Consider the following 18,225-nt stretch of genomic DNA (forward strand, 5'->3'; position numbering starts at 1 on the left):
TTGGGTCACTAACCCCTCCCCCACCCCTATCCCTTATCTCATAAGTTTCTGATATTTAAGTCCGCTTTCAATGAGTAATTGGTATATGATGGTTATGGACCTACCATGGTGTTAAAAACAGAAAATCTAAACTTTCGTAAGTTGTACACTAAAATCAGGTTTTAAGTATAAGTGGTAGGAGAATTTTTCTAAACACATTTCATGGTACCACATTTAAACAAGTTAATACTGACTAGCACTGCGTCTATGGGTGCCTAGGTTTAGGCTCTGCATACTGTTAAGGCGGCTTCACTCGCTCTCGTATGCGGTCAGTGCCGGTTCTAGCTAAGCTCATTAGCCAGGCAGAATGGAATTGGCTGGAACTGAATGAAGCGTTTCTCTCATCCAATGTTGTCAGACAAGCCTTTTCTGTGTGGTACAGTATTGTAATACGTAACAGTACTGTAATACATAATAGTACTGAAATACATAGCAGTTCTGTAATACATAGCAGTACTGTAATAACTAACAGTACTGTAATACCTAACAGTACTGTAATACGTAACAGTACTGTAATACATTTAGTACTGGAATAATTTAGTACTCTAATACATTCAGTACTCTGATACATTCAGTACTCTAATACATTCAGTACTCTGATACATTCAGTACTCTAATACATTCAGTACTCTGATACATTCAGTACTCTAATACATTCAGTACTCTGATACATTCAGTACTCTAATACATTCAGTACTCTGATACATTCAGTACTCTAATACATTCAGTACTCTAATACATTCAGTACTCTGATACATTCAGTACTATAATACATTCAGTACAATAATACATTCAGTACTCTAATACAGTCAATAATCAAATACATTCAGTACTCTATACATTCAATTCTCTAATACATTCAGTACTTTAATACATTAAGTACTCTAATACATTCCATCTCCCATACACCTCCCATCCGCCCCACAAAACACCGCCCAAAACAAAATTAAACAAAAATTTCTAAACACGAACAATAGCTCATACTTTGGACCTTAAGGCGTTTTTCCACCCCCTCTTCGGTAGAACCCATATACCTTTAAAACAATTAAACTTTATATTGATCCGTAGGCCCACCCCTCCCCACACAATATATGGGGAAAAATTATGTATATTGTACAGTTTATCATCTTCTGCCTGCGGGGCCCCCTTTAGCCACCCCCCCCCCCCCCCACCATTTCTTCTTCCTAGTTCACTTAATTAAAGTCACAGCTAGGGGCAACCAACTATTCTATAAGATTATAAATAACAATTCCCCTCCCTCTTCGTCAATCACAACTACAACATCATCGGTTCTGTTCTTACCACCATGCTCGTAGACAACCCCCCCCCCCAAACGTCATCAACCACACCACCACCACCGCCACAGCATTTATTATTTTCTCATCATCAACCTGGTATCGAAATCCCCACTTCATCACCTTACAACACCACTAAAACAGCATCTGTTATTTTCTTATCATCAGGCCGGCATTAAACAAAAGAGCCAATATCTTTTGTCTGCAAAAAAAAAAATCATTTTTTTTCTAAAAATACCCTATGTTGTATGGTTTGAAATTGGCTATGTGTTTTCTTTTGAAAAGAATATCGCCGTTAGCTATATTTCTTTTAAACGCGCGGTGTTTTTAATGACTGGCTGTAACATTGTAGGGTTTAGAGACAATAGAAATATGTGAAAACAATAGAACTGCTCGGAAACATTGGAATACTTTAAGTATTTTAGAACGGGAGTAGATCTAACCAGAAATAATAGCCATTAAGTTAGTAAAGGTTAGGGCTTAAGTTTGAAAACAAAAAGAAAATTCTTCAGAAATTCTTAAGACTTGATAATCGATTAAGATATTTGTTATGAAGTTGCTTGAACTTCATCGCGTATTTTAAAAATAATTGCTTGTTTTTTCCATCTTAATACATGCATTTTAACGTAATTGCAATTTACGAAAAAAAAAAATGGTTTGTTGTTGGTTTTTTTTTTTTTTTTTTGGTGATTTAAAATGTTCTTGTCTCTAAAGTTTAGGGTAGATCCCTCCCGCTTTACTTTATTTGGTGGTCTAAATCTTTTTAGTTGATTCCAAGTTATGTATGATCACTATTGTAAAAAAACAGAAAACTACATAGGTAAAAAATATACACAAAGTTGTATACAACTTTTGAATCAAGCTTGTCAATTACATTTCAATGACATTAACTATATTATTAAAATTATTTTCAAAAATGTGATTTATCAGCTACTGCAGAATACTAAATTCAATGTTTACATATCTCCGTTGATTTGTTGCAATTAATTAGAGACGATTTGGAACAGAGCTTCGGAACAAACCTTGATAGTAAAATCAGTTGATCAGAGTTATCGCTCTTGGTTGGTCGGTAGGAGGGAAGTCTGTGTTTACTTGTGATAAGGTCGTGGGCTGTGAGAATAACAGGAGAATTATGTTTTAATTAAGTGGGTCTGGTGCCGGGTTGGTGGGGATGGTGGGGATGGTGGAGTTGGTGGAAGTGGAGGTGGAGATGGTGACGATGGAGCTGAATTTGATGGCGGAGAAGGTAATGATGGTGCTGATAGTGGTAGCGGTTGAGATCATAGCGATGTTGAGGAGGTGGATGGTGATGATGGTGTACTTGATGGCATCATGGAACTGATGGTGATGGATGGTGGTGTGTTGGTGGTAATTGTGTGCGTGATGTAACTGATGGTGATGGTGATGACGATGGTGGTAATGGTGAAGATGATGATGAAGCGAATGTTGATGGTGGTGATGGTTCAGCTGGTAGAGGTGGTGAAGCGAATGGTGAAGGTGATGGTGATGATAGTAGTGGAGGGGATGGTGATGATTATGGTAGTAGTCGAGGGGATGGTGATGATGGTAGAGCGGATGGTGATGGTAGTGGAGGGGATGGTGATGATGATGGTAGAGCGGATGGTGATGGTAGTGGAGGGGATGGTGATGATGATGCTAGAGCGGATGGTGATGGGAATGGTAGTGGAGGGGATGGTGATGGTAGTGGAGGGGATGTTGATGGTAGTGGAGAGGATGGTGATGATGATGATAGTAGTGGAGGTGATGGTGATGGTAGTGGAGGGGATGGTGATGGTAGTGGAGGGGATGGTGATGGTAGTGGAGGGGATGGTGATGGTAGTGGAGGGGATGGTGATGGTAGTGGAGGTGATGGTGATGATGATGGTGGAGCGGATTGTGATGATGATTGTCCACCCAGCGCAGATGGGTACTTAGCAAACGTTAAGGAAAACAAAGGCGGCTGACCACACTAGTCCTTCATATGCTGCGATCTCTGAGACAGATGAAGTCTACTTCATCTGCCCCATATGCAGTATGTCCAAAATAATCTTCAGATAAATCTGATTCGCATATTAAAATAATGCAAAATGTTATATTTAAACCTTCAAAAAAAAATAATTTTGCATTATAGTTTTTCGACGTTTAACATAATTGCTCTGATATCTTCTATTATTGCCAACACAAGTATAAATGTGCATTGATTTCACTTCATTAGTCTTCTATACACTACAGTCGATATCACTTGGTTTTTTAAACGACGCAAATGGGCTGACAGAAGCTAGAACTTGTGATACCGTTGTCTTACAAGTGAATATTTCAAACAGTCACAGGTGAGAGGGAGGGAGGGAGGGGGGGGAGAATCTTTCTCCACCCGAAGCGGCCGCACGTCTACGTCAAATCAGAATACGGGCATCACGTGACTCTACGAGTAAATTTATTTTAGTCTGCGATCTGTCCATAAAGCTGTTTTCACTTTTTTTAATGAATCAATTCTATAGAGAGTGTGAGTGAGTAGATGACAGGACAGTCCGAGATTCTAGTCTTAAAGGGAGAAACTTGCTAGTGAAGATATCTTTATCTCGTTAATGACAGCATGTTCCATTTTCATCTTCTCCTCCCACCCTCCCCCTCATCATACCACGGCAACAACGGTTGATGTCCTGTGTTTGGACAAGCTCCGTGGTTGAACTGACATCAGATGTTAATTGACTGAGTGCCTGGGGGGGGGGGGGGGGAACTCGAGTCATACATTTAATCCTGATATCGGTCCATTCAGCTGACAGATCATTGTCAGTACTTGACATCACTGTTGGGGTACTTCAGTTGTAGTTCATCCCATCTTGGACTTTAACCAAGTGGTCAATTCAAAGGGCTAAAAATATTGCCATCAAATCTTCTGAGGTTGTTTTTTTTAATAAAATCATAATCTTAGCAACATGTCCAAAGTAGGTTAACTCGCAGTTGTATAGAGAGTTATCTATCGTGATTAAATTAAATTATGAATAACATTAGCTGAATTTTTTCACTCTAGAAAATTAGTATTTACGAAATATTAAACGAGAGTCTCTCTCTCTCACACACACACACAAACACACACACACACACACACACACACACACATATATATATATATATATATATATATATATATATATATATATATATATATATATATATACACATATATATACTAATATTTATATACTAATATTTATATACTAATATTTATTTATATATACTAATATTTATATACTAATATTTATATACTAATATTTATATATATATATATATATATATATATATATATATATATATATATATATATATATATATATATATATATATATTATATATATATATAGTATATATATTTATATATATATATATGTAAATATATATGAAGTATATATAAATATACATATTATATATATATTATATATATATAGTATATATATTTATATATATATATATGTAAATATATATGAAGTATATATACATATTATATATATATATATATATATATATATATATATATATATATATATATATATATATATATATATATACTTCAAACTAAAGACGCTTCTTCTCCTCCACCTATATTCACGATGTGCCACACATAAAATGGATCTATGGATCTATACATCACTTAAGTTTTAGAGTACACGCCGTTCAAAAACTTCTTTTCCGGCTGCGATTGAGTGCGTTTATTTTCGGTCGCCGTCCACCAATTTTCGCTGCTCGTTCCGCAGGAGAAACGGGATTTCCCGATAAAATGTTCCGGCGCTGAGGACCTTTCAGGGATGTGTGGGAAGGGCACAGATAGAGCTAAGTAAATGGGCTAATGAGGGTGGGTGGGGAAACATGCGGGTGGGTGTGTGTGTGGGGGGGGGGGGCTATGTGGAGAGTGGGAGAATAAAGCAGAGTTGTGAAGGTGTTCCGAATTTTTGTTTAGCGAACCTTTCGGTTAAAAAAAAAACTTTGAAAATAAAGGAATTTTAAGTTTTGTTTCATATATTTCAAATATTTGTAATGTTATTATTTCCGTTCATTGTTTCTGAAAGTTTGATTATAATCTTTAACGTTAAGACTAGTAGCGTCGCATGTACGGACCGCTCCGGGTGACATCATTAGGAGGGTAATACTAGATCGAAAAATCGCATCATTTACTGTCAAAAGAATGTTTTTGTCCAGTTCAGATAATGAGATAGGAGAAGAGAAAGTTCACACCTAAACGAAAATTGTTGAAAGGGGGTGGGGGTGACACCCTTAGCCGCCGCATCGAGTGGCACCCAACCTGGTGACGCCACTGGTTAAGACATGAGTCAGTGAATGGAGTTATCGTCCGGCTGTCTTTTGTCATGCCCTTCTGGTATCTAGTCATTAAACTTTGCTAGTAGATCAATATTATATTTTTAATTAAGGGGAGATAATTGCGGAATTATTCTATTTAATATTTTTTGTATATCTAGTTCCCTTCTTGATACTTAAATTTGTGCTATGGCAATATAAATTTTAATAACATGTTTATTTGGTTAAAATACAAAGGTAAAACGAACATTTTACAAGAGGAATCTTTTTTGTACAAATAAATATGATTTGTAGACAGGGGAGTTTTCAATCAACCTGAATGTGAGTTAAGAAAAGGCTGGCTTGGAATAATTATTATAAAACTTGTCATGAGTTTGAGCGTAGAATTATCAATTACAATGGGTTTTTTTTTCAAGTGCAAGTGCTTTTTACAAGCTTTATTTAACTCACTTCCTCTGTCGTCACTCTGTCTAGATCGAAACGCGGAGCGATAATTCGGACACTTCTACTTGACAGATACGGTTCACAGTTGGCACGTGGGTCAAGACATGAAGACAATGCAATCTGAAATTAAATTTGACTTAATTGGAAGCCTAATTAAATTTTTTATGAATTAATTAAAATTTTGACCAAATTAGTAGGCATTTCTATCTAACCACACAACACGCGTCATCAAATTCAATAGCGCGTCATCACGTTCAATCGGCGCGCAATGGTTTTTAGTCATAAAACTCTATTGTAAATAAAAACATGTAAAGTACTAAAAAAAATTCATAAAAACGTTTTAATAACAAGCTTTTATGTACTAATGCAATTAAAAGTAGAAAATAAATTTTAGACTACTATTTAAATAACTATAAAGAAAAGCGTGGGTCTCTTCCTAAACATTAGTAAAGGTCTCCAATAGATACTAAAGTGACCCACGTTTTTCTTTATAGTTATTTAAATAGTAGTCTAAAATTTATTTTCTACTATTTAGTGCATTAGTACATAAAAGCTTGTTATTAAAACGTTTTTTTTTTTAATTTTTTTTTATAGACAGTTTAGTTTGAAGGCTTTTTTCCTCAGGACTTCTGTGAAAATGAGTGGCGCAGATCTTTTCTGGAGATCGAGTGTATGAAGGGTGACGGCATGGACTTCATCGCACCAACCAACAGCAACTGTAACCCGTTTCTTAAAGCTGGAGACTGTAAGTCTGGTCTATAGGTGATGGTGTGGTGTTGGTGTGTAGGAGTGTGTGTATGGTGTTTGTGTGTAGGAGTGTGTGATGTTTGTGTGTAGGAGTGTGTGGTGTGTTTGTGTGTAGGGGTATGTGTGGTGTTGGTGTGTAGGAGTGTGTGGTGTTAGTGTATTGGGGTATGTGTGGTGTTGGTGTGTAGGAGTGTGTGGTGTTGGTGTGGGTAGTGTTGATGTGTAGGATTGTGTGTGGTGTTTGTCTGTAGGAGTGTGTGTGGTTGGTGTGTAAGAGTGTGTGTGTAGTGTTGGTGTGTAGGAGTGTGTGTGTTGGTGAGTAGGAGTGTGTGAGGTGTTGGTGTGTAGGAGTGTGTGGTGTTGGTGTGTAGGAGTGTGTGGTGTTGGTGTGTAGGAGTGTGTGTGTTGGTGTGTAGGAGTGTGTGTGTTGGTGTGTAGCAGTGTGTGGTGTTGGTGTGTAGGAGTGTGTGTGTGGTGTTGTTGTGTAGGAGTGTGTGTGTGGTGTTGGTGTGTAGGAGTGTGTGTGTTGGTGTGTAGGAGTGTGTGTGTTGGTGTGTAGGAGTGTGTGGTGTTGGTGTGTAGGAGTGTGTGGTGTTGGTGTGTAGGAGTGTGTGTGTGGTGTTGGTGTGTAGGAGTGTGTGTGTGGTGTTGTTGTGTAGCAGTGTGTGGTGTTGGTGTGTAGGAGTGTGTGTGTGGTGTTGTTGTGTAGGAGTGTGTGTGTGGTGTTGGTGTGTAGGAGTGTGTGTGTTGGTGTGTAGGAGTGTGTGTGTTGGTGTGTAGGAGTGTGTGGTGTTGGTGTGTAGGAGTGTGTGGTGTTGGTGTGTAGGAGTGTGTGTGTTGGTGTGTAGGAGTGTGTGTGTTGGTGTGTAGGAGTGTGTGTGTTGGTGTGTAGGAGTGTGTGGTGTTGGTGTGTAGGAGTGTGTGTGTGGTGGTGTTGTGTAGGAGTGTGTGGTGTTGGTGTGTAGGAGTGTGTGTGTTGGTGTGTAGGAGTGTGTGGTGTTGGTGTGTAGGAGTGTGTGGTGTTTGTATATATGAGTGTGTGTGGTGTTGGTGTGTAGAAGTGTGTGAGTTGTTTGTGTGTTGGAGTGTGTGTATGGTATTTTTGTGTAGGAGTGTGTGAGTTGTTGGTGTGTAGGAGTGTGTGTGTGGTGTTTGTGTGTAAGAGTGTATGAGTTGTTTGTGTGTAGGAGTGTGTGTGTTATGTAGGTAAGAAGAAGTTGTTTGTGTGTAAGAGTGTGTGTATTGTTGATGTGTAAGAGTGTGTGAGGTGTTTGTGTGTTGGAGTGTGTTTGTTGTAGTGTGTGAGTTGTTTGTGTGTAGTTTAACCAACAACGTAAACATTGTTTTTGTTTACGGTCACCAGGGAAACGGTTGACCTGTTGGGCAGGATGGGAGTCAGGACCTTTTATCTTCATCATTGCGTCAGATTTTGGGAGTCAGCCTCGCTACTGTCTGGTGAGTCAGCGTTACCTGTTCAATTTTGTTTTGTTCTGTTATGTATCCAACAATTTTGGAGATATGATTAGCTTGTGTTGAAATGCTAAGTGACCGAAGGATATGAAACTCGCAATACCAGCTTGTGTTTGATATTTTGTATGAAACTAGTAAAGAACAGAGAGCCATGGCGTCTATTTAATCTTCGACGCCCACGAAGGAGAAGAACGCAACAAAAAATCTCACTAGCATGGTAGTCACACTAGGACTATAGGTAGTTTCTCCAACTATCCCCAATGGTAACCCATCTTTCTTGTGCTAGTTTCTCCAACTATCCCCAAATGGTAACCCACCTTTCTTGTGCTAGTTTACCCTACTATCCCCAAATGGTAACCCACCTTTCTTGTGCTAGTTTACCCTACTATCCCCAATGGTAACCCACCTTTCTTGTGCTAGTTTATCCTACTATCCCCAATGGTAACCCACCTTTCTTGTGCTAGTTTATCCTACTATCCCCATTGCTAACCCATCTTTCTTGTACTAGTTTCTCCAACTGTCCCCATTGCTAACCCATCTTTCTTGTGCTAGTTTCTCCAACTGTCCCCAATGGTAACCCATCTTTCTTGTGCTAGTTTCTCCAACTGTCCCCAATGGTAACCCATCTTTCTTGTGCTAGTTTCTCCAACTGTCCCCAGTGGTAACCCATCTTTCTTGTGCTAGTTTCTCCAACTGTCCCCATTGCTAACCCATCTTTCTTGTGCTAGTTTCTCCAACTGTCCTCAGTGGTAACCTTTTTTGTGCTAGATTCATATTGTAAATGTTATCTCAAATATACTAACCGATACACATACACATACACACACTTCTTCAATCCACTACCGTAAACTTCTTAAATTTCAGCGTTTCCCAAAAGCTCAAGATGGAGAGTTTACCGTACTGGTCTATTTTAGCGTTATTTGTCCCAACGACCCTGACGGCAAACCTCACCACGGCATTGAGTATTACGAGCTAAGGATGTACAGGAAAGGTACTGTATGTCTAGGATTCAATTATGTACTCATATATATATATATATATATATATATATATATATATATATATATATATATATATATATATATATATATATATATATATATATATATATATATATGTGTGTGTGTGTGTGTGTGTGTGTGTGTGTGTGTTGTGTGTGTGTGTGTGTGTGTGTGTGTGTGTGTGTGTGTGTGTGTGTGTGTGTGTGTGTGTGTGTGTGTCAGTGGCGTAGGCAGGGGGGGGGAGTTAGGGGGGGGTCATAACCCCCCCCCCCTCATAGACCCCTCGGAATATATATAAAGTATGAGGGGGGTGCAAATCGAAAGTTTGAGGGGGGTGCAAATCAAAAGTCTGAGGGGGGGGTGCTAATCAAAAGTCTGAGGGGGGTGCAAATCGAAAGTTTGAGGGGGTGCAAATCAAAAGTCTGAGGGGGGTGCAAATCGAAAGTTTGTCCCCGTGTAAAAATTGGAACCCCCCCCCCCCCATTGAGACGATCATGGCTACGCCATTGGTGTGTGTAAGTGTATGTGAGTGTGGGGGTGTGGATGTGTTTGTGGGGGTGTGTGGATGTGTGTGTGTGTGTGTGCGAGTGTACATGAGCGCTCGCGCATGTGTGTATGTGTGTTTGTGAAATGGTGTAAATGATACTTCACCATTCAATATTTGTGTATTATCTAACAACTTTTATAGATAAAACAAGTACAATATTTTAAATGCTACACTGTACTGTTTCTTTAAATAAAAAGGTGATACGCGGGTCGGAACCTGCCCGCGAGTTAACAAATGCGAGCCGTAAATTCTTCTTAAAAAAAATAGAAACAAATTCTCTTCCCCGTACACAAGTACTAAACAACACAGCTTAAGTCTACACTGGATCTATTGATTGACACAAAATTGACGTACTGTACCTCCGTGTTGAAATGCATTAAGTTGTGTTTTGTTTTGTTTTTTTTTGTTTTGTTTTTTTTTTTGAGGGGGGAGGGGTTTGTGTGTGGCCGAAGTTCTGAGAAAAGGAACACCCTAGATCTGGACGCGTAGATTGGTCTCAGAAGATACATCAATTACTTATAGTTCCACGGATCTAGACTCTCAAAGACCCGCAGGTGTGAAGAGAAACCTTCAGTGAGGCAGAAAAAAATAAAGGCAAGAGCCTGATGAGGCATGAATAAATTATTTTCAGCGCGCTGTAAAACAGCGTAGATCACTTAGTGGAGGAAACGCGAGACATACCCAGCAGTAGGAAATCCGATTCAAATTTAAATTGTGCAAATGCGAACATAATAAATAGAGGAAAACAACTTCACAAATTTCGTTGTTAACTTAAGCTGATTTAAATACGATAGGCCAATATATAACTGTATGTATGAAACACAACAGTCTATATACAGAAGAATTGCTTTCAAAGAAATAAGCTAAAATCATATGAATTAAAAATGTTTTTAAACTAAAGCAAGTAAAACGAACGTCCTTATAAATCCATAATGAAACTACTTGGACTGAGGTATACCCTTATGGGGGTTATGTCGGAGAGGGGTCATGTCCACGGTGTTATGTCCGGTTAGGGGTGTGGGCGTGGGTTTTCGTCCCTGTGATTTAATACATCTGTGAGTGTTGGGAGAGGATTCCAAGGCTTGGGGAACTTATAACTTAGGGTTTGTCTATACACAGATTACATGTTCCCGATTGCGTGTCTCATTAGGGAGCCACCCCCACCCCCACTCTCGTTATACTCACACACAGTGACGTAGCTGCCCAATTTAGTGCAGTCGTCGTCGCAGTCGTCCCCCCACCCCCTACGCCACCACACAAAAAATCACATTAAAACTACTAAATCACATTGCAAAATAATTAATTTCGAAAAAAAATTGAGTTATTTATAAAATGATTATACACCATTGTATGTATTTTTCTAAACCGTAAATCATCTCTATCTGGACGAACAATGACCCTCAACGTAGAAAAACTTTGCTGGCAAAAATTTTTACCCTGATGTGATGTAGCGTTTTCATTGGTTGCTGGGGTAAATACAACCCTGACAATTGGCCTTAGCTGCATCCGAAAGACACATCGCCATGTACACCTACAGTGTCATGTACTATAACACTAAGATCGCCATCTCCCATGTACACAAACTTCGCCATCTCCCATGTACACCTACTGCGTCATCCACTGTAACACCCAAAGCGCCATGTACCATAACACCCCACATTGTCATGGAACAGTTGGAAAAAAACACCTGGAAACTAATTAATTAAGTTTAGTGGGAACAAAATTAATTAAACTCGGGCTTGGTGGGTAGTCTGGATTACGGCCAACCTGAACTTAAAGGGGGCTGTACATGCAGCGTCTGATTACACTGGCCCTTAGCTAACGTGTGGTATAGCGAGTGTGTCCTTTAACTAGTCCAATCTCTACTGCCTTCTATAATGACCACTTGGCATACCGACGACTAGAAAATACTGACCTATGATGGCACTGCCTTCTCATCATAGTGACCACTAGCTATACTAACTACTTGCCATACTGACAATTAGCCAAACTGACCACTAACCATACTGACCACTAACCAGAGGCGTAGCGAGGGGGGGGGGGACATATGTCCCCGGGTGCCGACCTTAGGGGGGCGCCAAATTGAAAGTTTGAGGGGGGTGCAAATGAAAAGTTCGAGGAAGGGGTGCAAATCGAAAGTTTTGGGGGGGGGGGGTGCAAATGAAAAATTCGTGGGGGGGGGGGGGTTCAAATCGAAAGTTTGAGGGGGGGGTGGTGCAAATGAAAAGTTCGAGGGGGGTGCAAATCGAAAGTTTGTCCCCGGGCGCCGGGCGGGGTCGCTACGCCTCTGCCACTAACCATTTTGACCATTAAAAAAACTATCCTCTAACCATACTGACCACTTGCCACACTAACCATATATACCTTGTATCACACTTACCTGCTACCACACTGACCTCTGACCTAATCAAACTATAATCACACTGACCTCTGGCCTAATTAAACGCCAACCACACTGACCTCTGACCTAATTAAACTCTAACCACACTGACCTCTGACCTAATTAAACTCCAACAACACTGACCTCTGACCTAATTAAACTATAATCACACTGACCTCTGACCTAATTAAACTCTAACCACACTGACCTCTGACCCCATTTGCTTCTGTCCTGGTTTAGATCCCCGCGTGTGCAAGGACGACGACCTTGACGAGTGTCGAAAGGTCATCACCTCCACGGACATGTGTATCAAGGACACGGTGTACGCGCCACATTGTCCTTACACGTGTGGCAAGTGTGGTGAGTACCTTCAATGTCTTCAAAAAAACAGATAGGCCTATAAAGCAGTTCATACAAATTTAATGTGACCAATGTTCTGTTTTCTGTTGTTGTTGTTTTCAATACAAACATTACTCCTGGCTCATGCTTGAGATCTTCACGTGGTTTATGTGGAGAATGCACAAAAAAAATATAATTTTTGTTAATCCTGTGTGTGATTCATTAAAAAAATGTAGTACTATTTCTGTCCAGGGAGGCAGGTGAAGTAGAGTTTTACTCTGGGTTTTTTTTCTTACTTCGGACTACGAAGAGGTTGTGGTCAGTACAATGTACAGCCTGTATTTACTCTGACTCTGGTCAGTACTAGTTCAAGCCTGTTTAACCAAATCAACCACTTCAGTGTTTCTTTCGGCCATTTCATCTGATGCAGAACACGTCCGATGCCCCCTCCCCTCTTTTTTTGAAATATAATATAAATAGAAAATATATACTTTAATCAAGGTACCTTTCCACACACATACACACACCCACTTCGAAAGTATCAAGCACTCCCCAGCCCGTAAAGAAAAGTCTGAAAGAAACACTGAACCTCTTCATCATGCAGGGCCTTATAATTACCATGTCGTAAATCAATGACCCCCCCGGGATGTATACCAAATTCTTCTAGAACTCTCCACCATCTCCCTCTCTGCTTCCAGCGGCGACGACCACAGCCAACGTCAATGGCAGAAGGTGTTGGCTGGAGCCGGCCATCTTTGGCGAGTGGAAACTCTACGACACCGCCGTCACCGCTGACGTCATGATTGACAAGGAAAAGGCCGTGTTCTCACACCTGGGGACCTTCCAGTGTCTGGACATGGACCAGAAGGGGCAGAGATACAAAATGGTCACCCTTTTCGAAAACGGATGGTAAATTATTGATCACGTAAACTGTATATATATGTAGATCAGGAGGGGCAGAGATACAAAATGGTCACCCTTTTTGAGAACGGATGGTAAATTATTGAACACGTAAACTGTATATTATATATGTAGATCAGAAGGGGCGGAGATACAAAATGGTCACCCTCTTTAAGAACGGATGGTAAATTATTTAACACGTAAACTGTGTAGTATATTTTTAGAACAGAAGGGGCAGAGATACAAAATGGTCACCCTCTTTGGGAACGGATGGTAAATTATTGAACACGTAAACTGTATATTTTATATGTAGATCAGAAGGGGCAGAGATACAAAATGGTCACCCTCTTTGAGAACGGATGGTAAATTTTTGAACATGTAAACTGTGCATTATATGTGTAAACCAGAAGGGGCAGAGATACAAAATGGTCACCCTCTTTGAGAACGGATGGAAAATTATTGAACACGTAAACTGTGTGTTACATCTGTGACGTCGCTGGGTCGCGTGAGAACGGATGCGGTGTTACATATCCTGAATTAAAACTAGTTATTTGGGTATCACACCCCCCTCACATACAAATTCTAGATTGCATTGTATTATATTAAAATAAAGGACACCAGTGGCGTAGCCAGGATTGTCTCATGGGGTGGGGGGGTTCAAATTTTTCCAGCACTATATATATATGTAGCTAGGGTGGGCCTAACTACTAGTACAAATCTGATAACGAACGAGAAGCCGAGACGCAGTATTGCAGTCTGACGCAACATAACAAGTGGCTTATTGGGTCGGGCTGATAACAATCTCAAAGCCAACGCGTGCTATTTTGGGAGACGGTACGAGGAGTGAGACGGCCTGTCAACTTTGATTGATAGGATGCAGATGTTATTCCACGGACTGTATGTTAGAACTACGCAACTAGTGGTCGGAGACATCGAGTACAAGTATCGATTACGGAGGAATACAAGTACGGAGACGAGTACGGATACAAGGCATAAATAGGAGGGGACGACTGAACTCGTTCTCTTCCTCTTCATCGCTCGCTTTAGATCAGTCAGTCTGTGTGACATATCAAGTTGGTTATATTGTGTTAAGAAGGACAATAGACATGTGGATTCAGTTATATGAAGCCTAGTGAGGACTGTTAGGGGTCAGTTGATTCAGACTATTATTGTGAAACATTCCTGTTGATTCATTGTGTTATATTGAAGCATTTCTTGATTCATGTAATAAAAGGATCAATAGCGAACCTGCATCTTCGAGTCTTTCTACTGTAGTCGATGTTGTGTAGCATGAGTGGTTCAACTCGTTACAATTGGCGTTGTCGGGCAGGATAGACTCGGGGAAGGTCACATTTGGCGTTGCGAGCAGGGTAACTGTTCGCTCGTTACATTTGGCGTCGTCGGACAGGATGAATTCAACTAGACTTGCCGTTTGAGGCACCTATAGTCAACCTTGTGCATAACTGTGTTTAGTGTGTGTGTGAATTCGAACATTCAGGAACTGTGAAAATTGAGGAACGAGGAAAATTTTTCATACACACACGGTAAGAAATGTCTTTTTTTATTTGAAGGAAATAAATAAAAGGGAAAACTGGAATCAGAATCGAGGAAATTGAAAAGAACAGAGATGAGACACCTTTCATTATCATTCTGGCTTGGTGTCACATGCTCTTTTGCTGCTGCAAGCATGTGGCTCAGTATACCCCTAGTTGTAGCACCAACTACCCTGGGGACAGCTATGGGGCTGACCACCAGCATCCAGATAATTGTCATTGGTATCTCCAACTGGGTTGTTGGACAAATACTAGGCAAAGATGACAACCAAGAGATAGATGTAACCCTTAGACACTGGAAATGTGTCATGATCTCCCTTTTGGGCAACACTATCTGCTGCATAGCTGCAACATTTTTCCTCGGTGTGAGGGGCAGACGCGGGAGTGGTATTTTAGATATCGGAAAGGGACAGAGACTCCTGCTGGCCCAACAATCTGAGCCAGATGAAGAAAGCCCAGAGATAGGCAACGGTGAAGATGACCCTTTGCCTCCAGAGGGACCAGGACAAAATTTGGACAAAAAGCCGATCCATATTGTGGTCCTGCCCAGTGAGTCCCACATCAACAAATTTTACGGGGACGGTAATCCAACTTTAACCAACAGGTTCAGTGAAGAGGTCAGGGCTGCCTGGGCCTCGAGAAACATGTCACCAGAGGAAAGATTAAGACTGCTGATGGGAAGTATAGGAGAGATGGTTAGGGCAGAGGTCAAATGCCACGATAAAACCATCCAATCAGATCCGGATAAGGTGCTGGATCTGATTATGGAGACCTTTGGGGAGAGACGGTCGGGATCGCAACTGCTATCGGTGTTTGTAGGTATAAAGCAGAGAATGGCGGAGAGTGTGATGGAGTATTCACACAGAATGAACAGGGCCTTTGTCGCGGTAAAGGGCAAAATACCCGACATGGATGCGCGCCTGCTGAGGGACCATTTCATCGAGGGGCTGGCGACCCCTATGTCAAGGAGATATTTGAAAGAAGAGGTCTACAGAGACCCGCAGTTGACCTTCCTTCAGGTCAGGAACTCAGCGATCCGCAGGTCCGAGGATGAGGACCAATCGAACTGTTCGGTGGACAAAGTCTCTGTACCTGAACAGAGACAATCCCCACCCACAGGGGCCGACACGATGGAGACCATGATGGCTCAACTGTTGGCCCACCTGGTTAAGGTTGACCAACGATTGGAGAGGTTAGAAAGCAGGTCAACAGCTGAGAATCAGGACAAAAACGGGACAAAACAGAGACAGGTTGGACAGCCGCGACCTGCCGGTCCATCGCTCCGGTGGACGGCTGATGGTCGACCAATTTGCGTGTCCCGCTCACAACCCGGACATATGGCACAACACTGTCCGGTGAAACGATCGCTCTCTGTAGGGCAGGTCAAGGCTACAGAGCGGCGAGGTAATGACTTAGTAAACAAAATGACAAAGAAACACAGTAAGGAGAAAAAGAAAGGCAAAACACAACTAATGGAAAAAATGAACTGTGAAATGAACTTGAATGTTGAAAAGTTTCAAGTGAACAATTTGTTGGTAGAGAAAAATGATGATAAGAAGAAAATTGGTAGACTTAATAAAGGAATTCAAAGTCTAACCAGGAAACTGGATAGGAAAAGTTCATGCAAATTAAAAGCACAGGAGAAATGTTCATCTTTAGAGTGTCTGTTATCGGAAGAAGTAAATAAAAATAGTAGACAACAGAACAGTGTTGGCAAACTAGAAAAAGTATCAGATATTGAAAAAGAACTTCAAATTACAGCAAGGCTGGGATCCATCGAACAGCGATGGGCAGCAGAATTGGCACTCGTTGACCTAGAGAGAAAACATCGCCCGGGGCGGTCCAATGGCAATGCGGACGCCTTATCAAGGAATCCTTACGAGAGACCGGGCGATGAGGAAGAAACGCTGACAAGAATATGTGAGGTCAGAGCGTCAGCAGATATCCCTCACGGGGTGCAAATGATGCAAAACGGGCAGACCGGGGTGGAGCACACATCCACAGAGCCCGAACATATGGACAGTAGTGATTTTAATTGCCTTAATCACAAAAAGATAAGAGATGCCCAGAGAACGGATAGTGGCTTACAACCGCTATTGAAATACGTCCAGGAACAAAAATTCCCAGGAAGAAGGGAAAGAGAACAATTTGGTCGAGAAACAAAGAAAATACTGAGTCAGTGAGACCGTCTCAGTATAGAGGATGGTGTTCTCATGCGGAGAATTCATGACCAAATTGATGGGACAATACACCAGGTGGTGGTGCCTGGACAATTACGAGAAGAAGTGCTAAGGTTGGCACATGACAGGGCAGGACACCAGGGTCAGGACAGGACGCACAAAATATTACGACGGAGGTGTTACTGGCCCAATATGGAAATGGAGGTCAAACGCCATTGTGAGGCTTGTGTGAGGTGTCAGCATGCGAAAATGCCAGTTGTCAAAATGAGACAGCCATCAGGACACCTACTAGCGACAAAACCACTAGAAATTGTGGCTATGGACTTTACGTCGTTGGAGCAATCATCGGATGGGACGGAACATGTGTTGGTAATGACTGATGTATTCACCAAATGGACGGTGGCGGTGCCCACGCGAGATCAGACTGCCAAAACAGTGGCAAAGGTCTTAATAGAACATTGGTTCATCAAATATGGCATACCAAGACAATTACACTCCGACCAAGGAAGGGCTTTCGAGTCAGAAGTAATTAACCAACTGTGCAGCCACTACGGGATCAACAAATCTAGAACAACCACATTTAATCCGAAAGGAAACGGACAGTGTGAACGGTTCAACCGCAGCATGCATGATTTGCTGCGTACGCTAGAACCTGAACAGAAAAAACGTTGGCCTGATTTTCTCCCAGAGTTGGTATATCTATACAACTGCACACCCCATGCCACAACCGGCTTTACGCCATACATGTTGCTGTTCGGACGGGAGGCTCGACTCCCTCTTGATTTGTTCCTAGGAAAAAGGGAGAGTATGACTGGCTCATACACCGCACTGGAATATGTGAATGAACATATGAGAAGAATTAGAGAAATGTACAGGGTAGTACAGGAAAGACTAGAACATGAAGCACGGCGAAGGGAACCGCCGGTACAGACAAAGGACCCGCCACTCAAACTGAATGACAGGGTATTACTGCGTAGCCACCCGTTAGGCAGAAACAAAATCCACGATCTCTGGGGACA

At 41.3% G+C, this 18,225-nt stretch overlaps 1 protein-coding gene across 1 annotated transcript in view; it reads left to right on the forward strand.

Annotated features, from left to right (window-relative positions):
* LOC131947740 (uncharacterized) overlaps window positions 1-18,225 on the forward strand; it is a 58,978-nt gene that overhangs the window by 29,985 nt on the left and 10,768 nt on the right. Inside the window, exons 7-11 of the mRNA XM_059309022.1 lie at window positions 6,714-6,834; window positions 8,200-8,291; window positions 9,171-9,297; window positions 12,475-12,594; window positions 13,272-13,482. Of these exons, the coding sequence (XP_059165005.1) occupies window positions 6,714-6,834; window positions 8,200-8,291; window positions 9,171-9,297; window positions 12,475-12,594; window positions 13,272-13,482 (671 nt within the window). The remainder of the gene's footprint in view (window positions 1-6,713; window positions 6,835-8,199; window positions 8,292-9,170; window positions 9,298-12,474; window positions 12,595-13,271; window positions 13,483-18,225) is intronic.

Source organism: Physella acuta, unplaced genomic scaffold, assembly GCF_028476545.2.
Source record: "Physella acuta isolate Inbredline_101_S28 unplaced genomic scaffold, ASM2847654v3 ptg000605l, whole genome shotgun sequence".
NCBI lineage: Eukaryota > Metazoa > Mollusca > Gastropoda > Physidae > Physella > Physella acuta.